The following is a 14719-nucleotide window of genomic DNA, read 5'->3' on the forward strand; positions in this document are numbered from 1 at the left end:
TAGTTCAAACAGTTTAAGTGTTTCCGTAATTTTGAAATAGACAATACTGACGTAAACAAGTTGTTTATTTCATTTTTTATTTATTTTGTTTTGATAGAATAGACTACAAACCACTTAAATCACAATAAGTATGCAGAGTGAAAACTTTCTTTATCACGAAACAATCTATTACGAGGGTCCTGCAAAAAGTTCTGTCACTAATGGGCTTCCGTAGTTTCATCCCAGGTATTTTTAAAACGCTTTATTTCACTTGAATGGTGCGTCCAATAGCTAACGATATCAGTTTAGTTCGTGCAAATTGCTTTACTGACGAAAAAACTGAAATTCGTAGCTATATTAAGGTTCATGTAAAGCGTTTGAGACCATCCCTTGGGTAAATTTTCATTTTGGAAATTATACTCTACAGACCCGTAATATTCATACGGAGTTGTTCAGAACAAGCAGAAAATATCTTCTATAGAGGTCATCTTGTTTGGTTATGTGTATTTTGTCTTACAAAACGTGTACTTCAACAGTCCGCATTATATTTTGTACAAAATATCTAACTTCTTTTTCAAACATATTTTTTTCTCTAAGTTTGTTTTTGTTGTGTGTCTTATATACTTACCTAGGTACTCCGAGAAACGAAAAATAGTTTTATTTTTTTTATATTTGTTGAAATACTGCAGTGTTTTGTCAATTTGACACCTCTACCTTCACTTTCATTCTGCAATGTTTGCATTTTTTTTAATGTACATGTTTTGTAACACTTTCAACTCCCGGAGTACCTGGATAAATATGGTAGATGCACAATATGATAATAAAAGTAATGACAAAATACTTTTGAAAAAGAAGTTAGATATCTTCTACAAAATAGAACATGAACAGTCAAAGCACATGTGATATAAGACAAAATGTGTTGCTCAATATGGAATAACCAGTCTTGAAAGTTTCTTCTACTTATTATGAACAATTTGATGTATTCTTTAAGATAGACCAAGGCCTATGTGGCCTTAAAGGTGGTCAATCACATTTAAGCAAAATTTAGTGACATTTTTTTACTTTTTGTATATTCTGTTAGAGATTTATTTAAGAAACAAAAATACCCATTACTTAGAGTTAGATCCCTGTTAAAAATGTATACTTTATTGATTTTCATAAAAAATTGTAATTACTCCCCTTTAATATGAAAATATTTAAAATGCTTGGTATTTCTTTTTATTTCCATATAATTCCGAGTTTTACATTCGCATTGGATAGATATACCAAATATTTAACAATCTGAATCAAAAGGTGGGTTTTAAAATGCATGTAGCTTCTGAATTTCATTTCAAACTTGCATTTCTAATGAATTCAATCTATATATGTAATTGTTAATGCAATTATTTTACGAATATAATACAATATATCGGTTAGTTATACATTTTCTTAGTTAAAGTATGTTTATCACATTTATACTTATTATAAAATAACTCGATCTTGGATGGGCAACTCCAATACGAAAACCAATTATTAAAAATAGCTCCAGTGAAAACCTAACTTGTATTAAGCGCTTACTGAACATAAATGAGTGTAAATGATCAGATGTTAAAGTTTAAAACAAATCCGTTACTTAGCCAAATTCTGATTATCCACCTTTAAAAAAAACTAAAACAAAAATTCACCCGAGGTGTAGTTTCAAAAGACTTTACATGAACCTTAATGCCGTATTAGGCTTGATATAGATTCAAAGCAGATATTTGGTAAATTGTGCGGTATATATGGACCTAAAGCTGGGAAGCCTATAAAAGATGTGGTCGAACAGGATGCGCGATTGTCGGTGAAAGATATAGCCAGCAGAAGGCAGTGTGCAAACAATTCTGAAAAAGCGTTTTGGCCTGAGAAAGCTTTGCGCTGGGTACCTCATTTGTTCACTGAGGAGCAAAACAAAAAAAAGGAAATAGGTGTTATACGAAACCTTGTTTCATTTTAGTGGACCAGTCGTTTAAGTGCCTTGTCCATCTGGTCATCCAGTCACTGGACGATTCTACAAGAAATCTGTACTGAAAAAAGTGAAAAGGTTTTACAAGAAACAGAGAAACATCCTAGGAAAGGATGGCCAAGAGTCCATCTTATACACGACAACGCTAAAGTTTTCCTTTTTTTGCTTCTGAAAATGTAGAAGTTGTAAACCAGCTGACTTATTCACCTTACCTGTCCCCCTGACATTTTTTATAATCAAGCCTTAGGAAAATGCTTTCTGGAAAGAAATATAAGTCCAGAAGTTCTCTTGGCAGCGCCATTTATCAGTGTCTCAAACATGATACCAAAAGAGGACTATTTATCTGCTTTTCGCGATTGGGTAAAAAGGTTACAAAAATGTGTTTCGGTAAACGGTTAATCTTTTGAAGGTTTGTTATAAAAAAAATAATTTTGATAAAACGTAGCACTTAAGAAATCCGAACCCACTGACAGAACTTTTCGCAGGACCCTCGTATTTGAAGTGATTGATTTTTTTCCAAAACTTTTAGGTATCCATTATTTAAGATAAGATTTTCTTCGGAGATTCAAATCTAGCTTAATTATGTAAGTGGCGGCCTAGGAACATGAATATTTCTACTGGATCCTTGTCTTGCAATTTTCACTGCTTGCCTTGTTCTCAGTGCTTCCGAGGGATCTACTTTTCAGATTTTATTTTCTTCACAGCAGCGGGTGTCAAGTGCTGTGTGGCGGCCGTAAAAAGTCGCCCCGACTTCATCCCCGTCTTGTTTTTTTAGTCATTCGAGATCATTTATTTAAACTCATTTAGATTTGAAAATTGAATACTGTTTAAGACGGTGCTGGGGGCATGGGCAGTGTTGCATTTTCCATTACTGCTCATGAACAGACTCAATCAAATCGAGTCTGCAATTTTCACTGTTTACGTTGTTCTCGGTGGTTCTGAGGGATCTACTTTTCAGATATTAGTGACCTTTAACCACTTGGCCACGGAGGCCCGAAGTAGTAGTAATAGTAGTAGTAGTGATAGTAGTAGTAATAGTAGTAGTAGTAGTAGTAGTAGTAGTAGTAGTAGTAGCAGCAGCAGCAGTAGTAGTAGTAGTAGTAGTAGTAGTAGTAGTAGTAGTAGTGATAGTAGTAGTAGTAGTAGTAGTAGTAGTAGTAGTAGCAGTAGCAGCAGCAGTAGCAGTAGCAGTAGCAGTAGCAGCAGCAGTAGCAGTAGCAGTAGTAGTAGTAGTAGTAGTAGTGATAGTAGTAGTAGTAGTAGTAGTAGTAGTAGTAACAGTAGCAGCAGCAGCAGCAGTGGCAGTAACAGTAGCAGCAGCAACAGTAGCAGCAGCAGCAATAGTGCATTTAGCAGCACATGTAGTAGTAGCTGTTTGTAGTGGTAGTAGTAGTAATAATAATAATAATTATCATTTCATTTATGTCTTGTTATTCATACTGGGATAAAGCTCCCCGGAGAACGTTATACTGTTCCACGTGCAACACCCTTACTACTCCCCATCTTTTGTATAATTATCTGAAAGAATATTGATCTGGTTAAAAATTAGTAGTAATAGTAGTAGTAGTAGTAGTAGTAGTAGTAGTAGTAGTAGTAGCAGCAGCAGCAGTAGCAGTAGTAGTAGTAGTAGTAGTAGTAGTAGTGATAGTAGTAGTAGTAGTAGTAGTAGTAGTAGTAGTAGTAGTAGTAGCAGTAGCAGCAGCAGTAGCAGTAGCAGTAGCAGTAGCAGCAGCAGTAGCAGTAGCAGTAGTAGTAGTAGTAGTAGTAGTGATAGTAGTAGTAGTAGTAGTAGTAGTAGTAGTAGTAGTAACAGTAGCAGCAGCAGCAGCAGTGGCAGTAACAGTAGCAGCAGCAACAGTAGCAGCAGCAGCAATAGTGCATTTAGCAGCACATGTAGTAGTAGCTGTTTGTAGTGGTAGTAGTAGTAATAATAATAATAATTATCATTTCATTTATGTCTTGTTATTCATACTGGGATAAAGCTCCCCGGAGAACGTTATACTGTTCCACGTGCAACACCCTTACTACTCCCCATCTTTTGTATAATTATCTGAAAGAATATTGATCTGGTTAAAAATTAAAAAAAAAGAAACATAACTGTGCAATTAATTTAGCTTCTGCTAAGACGACTTTCAGTAAAGTTTATACGGAAAGTCGCTTCTCCATAGGCAGCCAAGCTATGATTTTTGAAAACCAGAATGATCAGAGGAAATTTAGTTTCGTTTTATTATATTTCATTTTGGGTTTAACGCCGTTTTTAACAGTACTTCAGTTATGTAACGGCAGGCAGTTAACATAACTAACCAGTGTTCATGGATTTTGTACCAGTACAAACCTATTCTATGCAAGTAACTGCCACTTTCCCTACATGAATCGGAAGAGGAAGACGAATGATTTAAGGCACAATATTTTCTATCAAGTCGTCACGGAAACTTAAAATATAAAACTTCAACTAAAGTTACATATGAAAACCAGCTCGGAATGCCAGGGGTTGTATTTTAACGAAACAAAAGTATAAACAGTAGCCTAAATAAAATTGGTACAGGGTAACACAATGAAAATTTATTTTTGAAAAATTCTTTTGTCATGGCAACTAGAATTACTCATGGATGAAACGGAAATATGGCCATCTGAATGCTTAATTAAGTATTAAAGAAAGGAACACATCCGTTTCAGCAGTTATGATTAACGCTTTTAAAAGATTCCTTATTCAAAATCCACAAAAATTTGACTTTTAAAATTTCCGGACCCGGGGTGTTAGCATTTGATGACATCCTCCCGAATCGACACAGGAGAAAGATCATCAGACCCACTGCTGAGAAATTATGACTTAGCTTTCAGCTATCCAAGCCAAACTTGTCGCAGAAAAGTATACGGTGTGCCACTCGCCCATATGATAACGCCGGTGGTGAGTATAAATAAGCTCCCTCTCCCTCTCTCCATAAACAATTCTTGCCGGTGTGTTCTTACACATGATATTTGATTTTTAATGAAAATTCATGGAATATAAATGGAAGAGGCACCTAACCTACAAAAAATGGCATATCGATCGACACTGCAACTTTGAAACACATAAAGACCCTTTTGAATATAGATTCTTCGTATTCATATTTCGGGCAGAAATTACTGTAATTTCTGACTTGGGTCAAGATTCTGGACTTGTATTTGTTTTTTTTTTAAAAAATCACAATATGTTTGATAACATGCAGCATCAAGTAAGCAAAATTTGTAAATGGAAAAAGGTAATTTTAATGTAAACACTGGCTTATATAAAATACAACGCCATAATATTATTATATTAATCATTCTCCTTATAAAGCAATAAAAAAAAGCATTGACAATAACAAAAGGTATGGATGAGATATTAATTGTTTACAAATGCACTTACACATATTGGTGTATACACACTTTTTAGGACGCGTCTAACATAGAAATCTGTGGCATTTTATATGAACAGCTTTATAACAAAAATTTGATTTTATTCCCATTTTTCCTGGGTTTCTTACTTTGGTAACAGATGAATGAATGCAATGTCTCAAAGACGGCGGAGTGATGCTATTTAATGATTCTACAAGTCAGTTGTTTTTCTTTAGCTTCACTGCTTCCGTTCAGTATGCATTTACAAGAATGCCAGAGAACCCAGTGTGGTATCTGGCTGTGGGATAGGCGCCAGACACATGTCCTTCACCTTCAACCCACACTCGGTCACCGGTAACGAGTTCAGCAACTGTGGTGACACCGCCGATATTCCATCCTGTCGTGTGCCCAGCTATAGCATACATGATTCCAACGCCGTCTTTCTTCATGAAGAAGGCACCAGGCTTTCCCGCAGGGTTTCCAAGTACCATCGAAAATATATACGTGCCGCTATACGGTGCGGTAAAGACGCCGTCATTATATGCATTGCCAAGGTTAAGGTCAACCTGATCAAACTTTACTGTAGAACCAGATGATACAGTTCCGAGATTAGAGCTCAGTTGGGTTCTAAAGGCAACCTTCGGAGTTTTGACGATTAGACAATTTCCTGAAAACATGAAATAGTAATACACACGTAAAAAATAGCTTTTCAAAGTCGGTTAGAAAAAATAATGCAAATTGCAAATGGATCCAGTAATCTTTATTCTTAATCTGAACACTGATTCTTATACAAAATATTGTGATTCTTATTATAAAGAAGAAAATAAAGGTCTAAGACTAAACTAGTGCCCTTACAATATCTCGACACCTTAGAATTTAGTGGTCTATGCCATTGATAATTTAGAAAAAGTTTACTTTTGTTTGCGCGTAATGTTATTCAAACAAATTAAGTTTAAACTAACCGTTATGAAAATATGGTGCTAATTTCATTTCTTTATAACAGTGTTATTTCCGACTTAAATGCATGTGTTCCACCAATCGTGAAACATCGGGTATTTCAGAATTCTCCCTATAACTCGCGTCTATTGCACGTTCCAAACACGCAGCCTCCTCAAAACGAAACCCACAGCACGCAGATATGTACACTTCTAGCACACACACACACTCGCATGCAAAGCAAACACACGTTGATTAAACAAACATATAAAGGAACACAGTGGAGCCCCGCCTTGGAATGGGCAGCGGCAAAAACACCACTGGGGAGCTTACACCAATTTATGGTGCGCAACTAGCCTCACTCTTACCCCCACCATGTACCAAAGTCACGTGACAGTGTAAATAAAGATAATCACAGCGAGGTTAGTCTCTAACACACGCAATTGAAACAAAAGGCATGGGCATGTAAAACACAAAAAAATGCTCCTGTATAATTAAATAAAAAGCAAATCTTAAGCACCAAAAACGTATGTACTCAGTGCCTTTGCAGCTGACAGAGCATCAAAAGAATCACCCTTTAGGGTCCGACGACAGAAATCAAAACAGTTCAGTCCATGTGTGATTTGAAAAAAAATGTTTATCACAGAGTCCTCCCCCACTTCCGTCAGACACAAAGAGGGAAGCTTAGTGTCCAACTGTAAACGGGTTGAACATTTAACAGTTAACATGCGATGTGTCTCAAAACAGTTGGGTCGTAACCTCTTTTAATAAAACGTTTTGTAATTGTACCAAGTACAGTTGGAATATTACCATGACCCAAAATCTTACATAAAAACTAAACTTATAACGTAGAATTTAATACATCGATCAACAATGTCGTTGTAGAATATGCTTTCAACATAAGACATGTATGATGTTGGCTTCATATAGACTACAAAATGCATTTTCAAGTTTGGTAAATCTCTGGTTATGAATTTACATGTTTAGTAAAACTTTTGAATTGAAAAAAAATTGGTCTAGCCCATAAATATCAGCTGTCATACATAAGACATAGTATTTATATAAAATGAAGAAGTAAATCTACAAATGACAAAAAGGGGTATTACATACCAGTCTGTTGAGCCTCTATTGCATTCAGTCTTTTCTCTATCTCCTCAACCTTTGTCCCTATCTTGATAATCTTCTCTAAAACGTCCTCCATGGTATAAACGCATTGTGAAGCCATGCTTGTTAACAATTCAACGTGAATTGAATTACTATGTCTGATTGATAAGTCACTTTTATAGGCAATACCCTATAGTTCGTCATCTTGCAAACACCGTCAATACAAAATATATATATAATAAATCAAAATAAAAATCAACAAGAACGATGGGAAATATACAGTCACTATCCAAAATTCAAACAACTTAAGTGTTTTCTGAATCTTGAAATAGCCAATAATGACGTAAAAAAGTTGTTTGTTTTATTTTATTTTTTTTATTTTGATAGAATACACTACATTTCAAAAGATATTAACCACTCAAATCATAAGTTATTTTGCAGACTGCCAAACTGTTTTTACCACGAAACTATATAAACTAAGGTAAGTTTTAATAAATTAACCTAACTGAATGATGGAATGACTTTGTTTTTTGTCTTTGTTAGGTTTACAGTCAGACCGACATAATTTAAGTGGTATAGAAACTTTTCTAGATTTAGATTTTGGAGAAAGACCCCAGGATGTCCCTTTGGGCATTGTTTCCGGCATGGACAGGCCCCTTCGTCCGGTTACATTATGCGGAAGACAAGTACATATTATGAGTTAGTTAGTCGACAAACGTTATGCCTAAAGCTCACTACCTCTATTGTGGTCAACATCATTTTAATAAACTCAAGCAAAATATTATCATTGCCATCGTTGTCATCATCATCATCATCATTATCATCATCTTCCTTACACGTTTTAACATCGTTATAAATGTTATCAACAATACTGTCTGGTTTAAATCTGTTGAAAAAGAGACCATAAATCAACGGAGTCAAATTTGTTTAATCTGTTCTTAACGTTTAAGTTAATTTATTGCTGGGTGCTGGGATAATTACATATATACAGTCAAACCCTACAGCAAAAAGCTGCCTTGGGAGCTGAAAAAGCTTGTCTTCGAAAACAGGTGGTCTTTCAAGACAGATGATGTAATTTTTTTGGTTAAACAAAAACGCGATAATAGTGACTTTTGTAAGCAGGCTTTATAACATTTATTGTGAGGTTGCCTACAGCATGGGTGTGGTTGAGAAGGAGCTACATATGCCTCATTGATATTCGATATCTCAACCATCTTTTAGCAGTGGAAGTTGGTTAAGGGAGATCATCACTTTAAGATGCACTAAATTACCAAGTAATATAGCAAATAACTAAAAAAAAAGACTATGCGGGATAAGAAATTTATTATCAATCTAAATGAAAATTAAGGCATATTGTAAATATTTAACATGGTATATAGAAAAATAATGAGAAAATATGAAAGACATTGCTCCAGCTAAGATGCATGGAAGCAACATAGCAGCGCGAAGGTGCAGAAATCTATGATAATAAGCACAGAATATACTAGATTTATTAGGCAATTCAAGGTTCTAGTTTTGCCACGAATTGGAAACGCGGCGGAGATGCTCTCAGAGATCCCTATGAAATGAGATGATAACAATGTATATGATTGTATATACGTAATAAAATGCATTTTGTACGAATTCCTGTTTAAGGACAAAATACAAAGCAAAGTCCGAAGCAAGCTAAGAAAGTCCAACGAGTCTTTGTTGAATTTTATAAGATTTTTTAATTATTTATGCAACAGATTTACCAAGAAATATTGTTAAATCCGATGGGTGCTCCACGAAATTTGCATATTAAAAGAACAAAAGTGGAATTTACTGACTGGGCACAAACAGTTTACTGATGTTGAATGATCAAAGGACAATATGTCATTGAAAACTCATTCCAACGGATAATGAACGGATAACGAAGAAAATATGCACACCTCCTCTTAGGAGTTAAGCGTCCTATGAGTTTTTGCTGAATTCCAGACAGTGGTTGCTGAGAAATACTTCTGACTAAGAAGGCGCTATAATTTACTTATGTTGAGTAATCAAAGGGCAATAAATCAGTGAAAAATCATCCACCCGAAACAGAAAGTCAAACGCATCTCCTCTTGATAGTAAAGCTTTCTACGAAGTATGGCTAAATTCCAATCAGTGGTTGCTGAAAAGTACTCCGGACAAGTATTGTACTATAATATACTACACTTGAATAATCAAAAGGCAATAACTCGGTCAAAAGTCATCTGACCGAAACATGAAGAAATTATGCAACTCTCCTCTTGATGATGAACCTTTCTATGACGTATGGCTAAATTCCAACAAGTGGTTGCTGAGAAATACTCAGGAGAAAAATTGTACTATAGTATACTACTGTTGAATAATCAAAAGGCAATAATTCATTCGACCGGAACATGAAGATTTTATGCGCCTCTCCCTTTAAAAGTGAAGCTTCCTATGAAGTTTCACTAACTTCCAACCAGTCGTTGCTGAGAAATACTCCGAAAAGAATCGTACTATAATATACTACTGTTGAATAATCAAAGGCAAAAACTCAATGAAAAATCATCCGACCGATAAATGAAGACAATTTACGCATCTCCTCTTGACAGTGAACAAGTGGTTGCTGAGAAATAATCCGGACAAAAATTGTACTATAATATACCTCTGTTGAATAATCAAAGGGCAATAACTGGGTGAAAAGTCATCCGACTAGAACATGAAGATAATATGCGCCTTTTTCTATGACGTAACTGTGGTTGCTGAGAAATACACCGGACAAGAATTGTACTATAGTATACTATTGTTGAATAATCAAATGGCAATAATTGGGTGAAAAATCATTCGGTTCGGCCGGAACTTGAAGAAAATATGCGCATATCCCCTTAAGAGTGAAGCTTCCTATGAAGTTTCAATAAATTTCAGCCTGTGCTTTCTGAGAGATATTCCGGGTAAGAATTGTACTATAGTATACTACTGTTGAATAATCAAAGGGCAATTACTCGATGAATAATCATCCGATCGGAACATGAAGACAATATGCGCATCTCCTCTTGATAGTGAAGCTTCCTGTGAAGTTTCGATCAATTCCAAGCAGTCGTTGCTGAGAAATACCCCGGACAAGAATTGTACCATAGTATAGTATACTCTAGTTGAATAATCAAAAAGCAATAACTCGATGAAAAATAATTCGACCGGTACACGGAGATAATGTGCGCATCTCCTCCTGTCAGTGAATGAAGCTTCACTAAAATCCAACCAGTGGTTCCTGAGAAATACTCCGGACAAGAATTGTACTATAGCTTACTATTATTGAATAATCAAAGGGCAATTACTCTGTGAAAAATCATCCGACCGGAACATGAAGACAATATGCGCATTTTCTCTTGATAGTGCCTTCAAGCTTCTTACGAAGTTTCGCTAAATTCTAATCAGTGGATGCTGAGAAATTCTCCGGACAATAAATGCGGGACGCCGGACGAACGTTCCTACATAAAAGCTTATTGAATGAATGACATCAAACAAAAAGTACAGTTACCTATTGTTCCTATTGCCACTTAAGTATGCAAATGTAAGCTCGGACAGACTGAAGGTCGGACGGACGAAGCGGCGACTATATTCTTCCCCTTCGATGGGCATAAAAACCTTGCACGCAACAACTGACGGCGCTACCATCAGACTTGGATTAAACAAGAGACTGGGTGCTATTTTGTCTGTTTCAACATACCCATGTATTAGGTTTGTAGCAAAGTGATCCACAAATAATATCAACAATATGAACGGACCTATACGTACATATAATAAAATGCAACTTTCGACTGATCACTAATAATCGAATGGCCGAAAAGTTGAAAACAACCCTGTTTATATAAGACAGAGTCAATCCGTGGACCTGGTGACCTACACGTACATATAATAAAATGCAACTTTCGACTGATCACTAATAATCGTATGGTCGATAAGTTGAAAACAACCCTGTTTATATAAGAAACAGTCAATCCGTGGACCTGTTGAACGGCTGACAACACGGTCAAGGCCCCCTCTAACGGTTAAAAGGCGCCCGCCTGATAACACCAATAATAATGATGACCACCTGAGCACGAGGATGCTGCTACAAGAAGGCCAACCTAGAAAAGTGAGCATTTATAGATACTGATGTAGTATCGTCAAGTATATTAAAGACATGTCAAATTATAAAATTTTGCTCAAATATCACGGACAATGTACATACAAAACCAACAAAACAGAATAAGACCCTCGATATTAAGCTTCAGGAAATAAGTCACGACTACAAAATTATTCACTAGGTTAATGATAAATTGACTTCTGTATTGAAAAGTTTATTTCAAGCACATGTAGTTTAACGTCATCTAATATTCTGAATTAAACACATGGTTCATCAACAGTTAATTCTCTCCTGGACAGTTTATTTGCAGTAAATTTGTCAGTAGCAGGACCCAGCGGCATGGTACTACATTGTGACGCTGAAATATATTTAACTTCTTAAAACAATATAGTTACAATAATGTGAATCTAGGAAGGGTGGGGTGGGGTATTTTTGTAAAAGATCTGTTCTCTGCAAATTTCAGATAAAGACTACACAAAATTTTTTGCCCTTGAAAAAAAAAAAAAACGTGGGAATAAACTAGTATTTGAACTGATATTGTTATAAATATAAATAGCAGTGAGTTATTCCGTAGAGCAAGACAAACGCCCACCAAAATTTAAAAGAATTGATTTCTTAAGATGACATAAATTTACTTAATTTATTGGTGGGTACTAGGATAATTATATAAATACAGTCAAACCCGACTGCAAAACCTCCTTTGGGATCTGAAAATGCTGGTCTTCGTGAACAGGTAGTCTTTCAAGACAGGTAAAGTAACTTGTTTGGTTAAACAGAAAGTTATAATAGTGACTTTTTGTTAGTAGGCTTTATAACATTTATTGGGAGGTTGTCTACAGCACGAGTTTAACTGTATTTGTTAATGAGAAGAAGCTACATATGCTCCACTGATATTCGATATCTTAACCATGGGTTGGTTATGGGAGTTCATCACTCCTTAAGACGCATTAAATTACCTAGTAATATAACAAATAACCAATCAAGACTATGTGGGATAAGGCCGTGACTTTATTATAAATCTGTAAATGAAAATTATGGCATATTGTAAATATATAACATGGTACATTGAAAAATAATGAGAAAATATGAAAGACATTGCTCCAGCTAAGATGCATGGAAGCAACCGTTAGCAGCGCGAAGGTGCAGAAAACTATAAAGGCAGAATATATTAGACTTATTAGGCAATTGAAGTTCTATAGTTATTCTCACGAATGGGAAACGAGTCGAAGATGCTCTCAATGATCCGATAACTATATACGTAATAAATTGCTTTTAGTACGAATTCCCGTTAAAGGACAAAATACAAAGCAAACTCCGAAGAAAGCTAATCTTCATTGATTTGTATAAGAATTCTTTTAATCATTTATGCATAATACATGTACACCCATGGGATTAATACCTGCTAAACTAGTATTTGAACTGGTATGGCGGTAAATATAAGTACAGGTGTTGTGAGGCAATACGTAGAGCAAGACAAACACCCACCAAAATTAAAAGAATTTATTTCTTAGAGAACATAAATTTACCTATTTTCATTTGATCGAATGTCATGCTAAATTGGTTTTGGCGTCATCCTCAGCACCGCATCTTGCATGTCTGGTCTCGAAAACAAAAATCTGTATGGAATCCTGTAAGTGTCTTCGAAGCGTCACATTTGTCACCCGCAGAACGCGACGTTATGAAACCATACGCGTCTTGATACGATACGATTCATTTTATCGTGCCGTCGCGCCTGTCTGAGCGTCGCCAATGACGTATCGTCCTTTTTTTAGTCATATACCTACCATACAATTAAATTGAATCCTACCTAGGTTCGAACCAGGCTGGACAGTACTTGGGGTTTTTTACTAACCATGTCTTGAAGGTTTTTCATCTAGCTTGAGCCCCTATATAAACTGACGTCTAGGGATAGAAGATGAAGAAGTAATAGAAGTAGAGGTAGATGGTGATGAATTTGATGATGATGATGAAGGTAAAAATAACTTTATGAGTAATAATGATGATGAAGATGATGATGATGATAATACAATAACACACTAGAAGTAGTAGTAGTGGTGGTGGTGGCGGTGGTGCATGTAGTAGTACATGTATTAGTAGTAGTAGTAGTAGTAGTAGTAGTAGTAGTAGTAGTAGTAGTAGTGGTAGTAGTAGTAATTATTATTATTATTTTATTTATTCCTGTTCTTTTTCCAAACTGAGATAAAGCTCCCCGTTGAACGTTATACGGTTCCACATACAACACCCTTACCATCCTCTCCAAAATTTCTTTTTGGGGTATAATGATCTGAAAGAATCTCGATCTGGTTTAAAATAACCAAAGGAGTATAACTGTGAAATTATTTTGGCTTCTGACATGACTACTCTTCGGTAAAGTATGCGGGAAGTCGTTCCTCCGCAGTGGGCTAATCTATAAATTTTCAACAAGAAAAAATAAGCTGAATGATCAGAAGAGGTAGAGGATCTACTAGGCGTTCACATAGAAAGTGTCATCTGAGTGAAAGCATTTTGAAAAAAAAAAACAGTTCATCACTTTCTGACCGAATTTTCCTATGCGGCTTTGACAGGAAACTGTCTGCCTGAACGCTTAGCTTTTTGAAGCCAAATAATCTGAAAGAGATTGGTATAGGGTCACCTGAAAAGGTCTTTCAAACTCTGACAAGAAAGTTACAAAAAAAGTCTCCCACTGTAGCGACATAGGAAAACAATTTTAAGCTCGGATCGCCAGTCCACGGTAATGACTAGCACAGTATGGTTCCAATAAACATTGTTTATTTAAAAGCCAGTCTACCTTTTAGCTGTATCAATAAGTGAGAAGAAACAGTGTATTTTATTACCGAACTTTTTAATAAATATGTGATAACTTTAAAGAATTATATCTATTTTGGGCGTTTCTTTATTAAAAGAAATATGTTCATTGTTCAATAGAAACTTATTAAGGAATATATTACAAATTTCACCATGTTTTAGGAAGAAAAGGAAGTTCATTTTTTTTTTCAAGTTCTATCTGGAGATGTGCACACATTCAAATTTAATATTTGTAAGAAAAATCTGACATTCACTCCTCAAACTTTTAAATAGATTGATAGTGTTCCTCCGTGTAGATTAAACACGATAATTTGATGTCACATTATATACCAATAATTGTGATTGCACGTATAAGAGAAAATCATATTCCCATTCTTTTTGTATTGAAATGTAATGGTAAGATCCCTTTCGCTGGTATGATGATATTAGCAGATATTGTTTGTCAATACAAAAAAAAATATTGA

General features: G+C 35.4%; 1 protein-coding gene across 1 annotated transcript; it reads right to left on the reverse strand.

Moving 5' to 3' along the window:
• Positions 1-5248: 5248 nt before the first annotated feature.
• Positions 5249-7551, reverse strand: LOC123559930 (uncharacterized). The gene is made up of 2 exons (XM_045352100.2): positions 7364-7551; positions 5249-5984 (listed from the first exon to the last, which is right to left on the reverse strand). The coding sequence occupies exons 1-2, from the start codon at positions 7476-7478 to the stop codon at positions 5569-5571; spliced, it is 531 nt and encodes a 176-aa protein (XP_045208035.2). The 5' UTR covers positions 7479-7551; the 3' UTR covers positions 5249-5568.
• Between the last annotated feature and the right edge of the window lie 7168 nt (positions 7552-14719).

This window comes from Mercenaria mercenaria, chromosome 10 (assembly GCF_021730395.1).
Source record: "Mercenaria mercenaria strain notata chromosome 10, MADL_Memer_1, whole genome shotgun sequence".
In the NCBI taxonomy this organism is placed as follows: domain Eukaryota; kingdom Metazoa; phylum Mollusca; class Bivalvia; order Venerida; family Veneridae; genus Mercenaria; species Mercenaria mercenaria.

Coding starts and splice junctions, on each gene's coding strand:
- LOC123559930 (XM_045352100.2), bottom strand. CDS start 7,478: ATGGCTTCACAATGCGTTTATACCATGGAGGACGTTTTAGAGAAGATT. Junction 5,985..7,363: donor AATAGAGGCTCAACAGACTG/GTATGTAATACC, acceptor TCATGTTTTCAG/GAAATTGTCTAATCGTCAAA.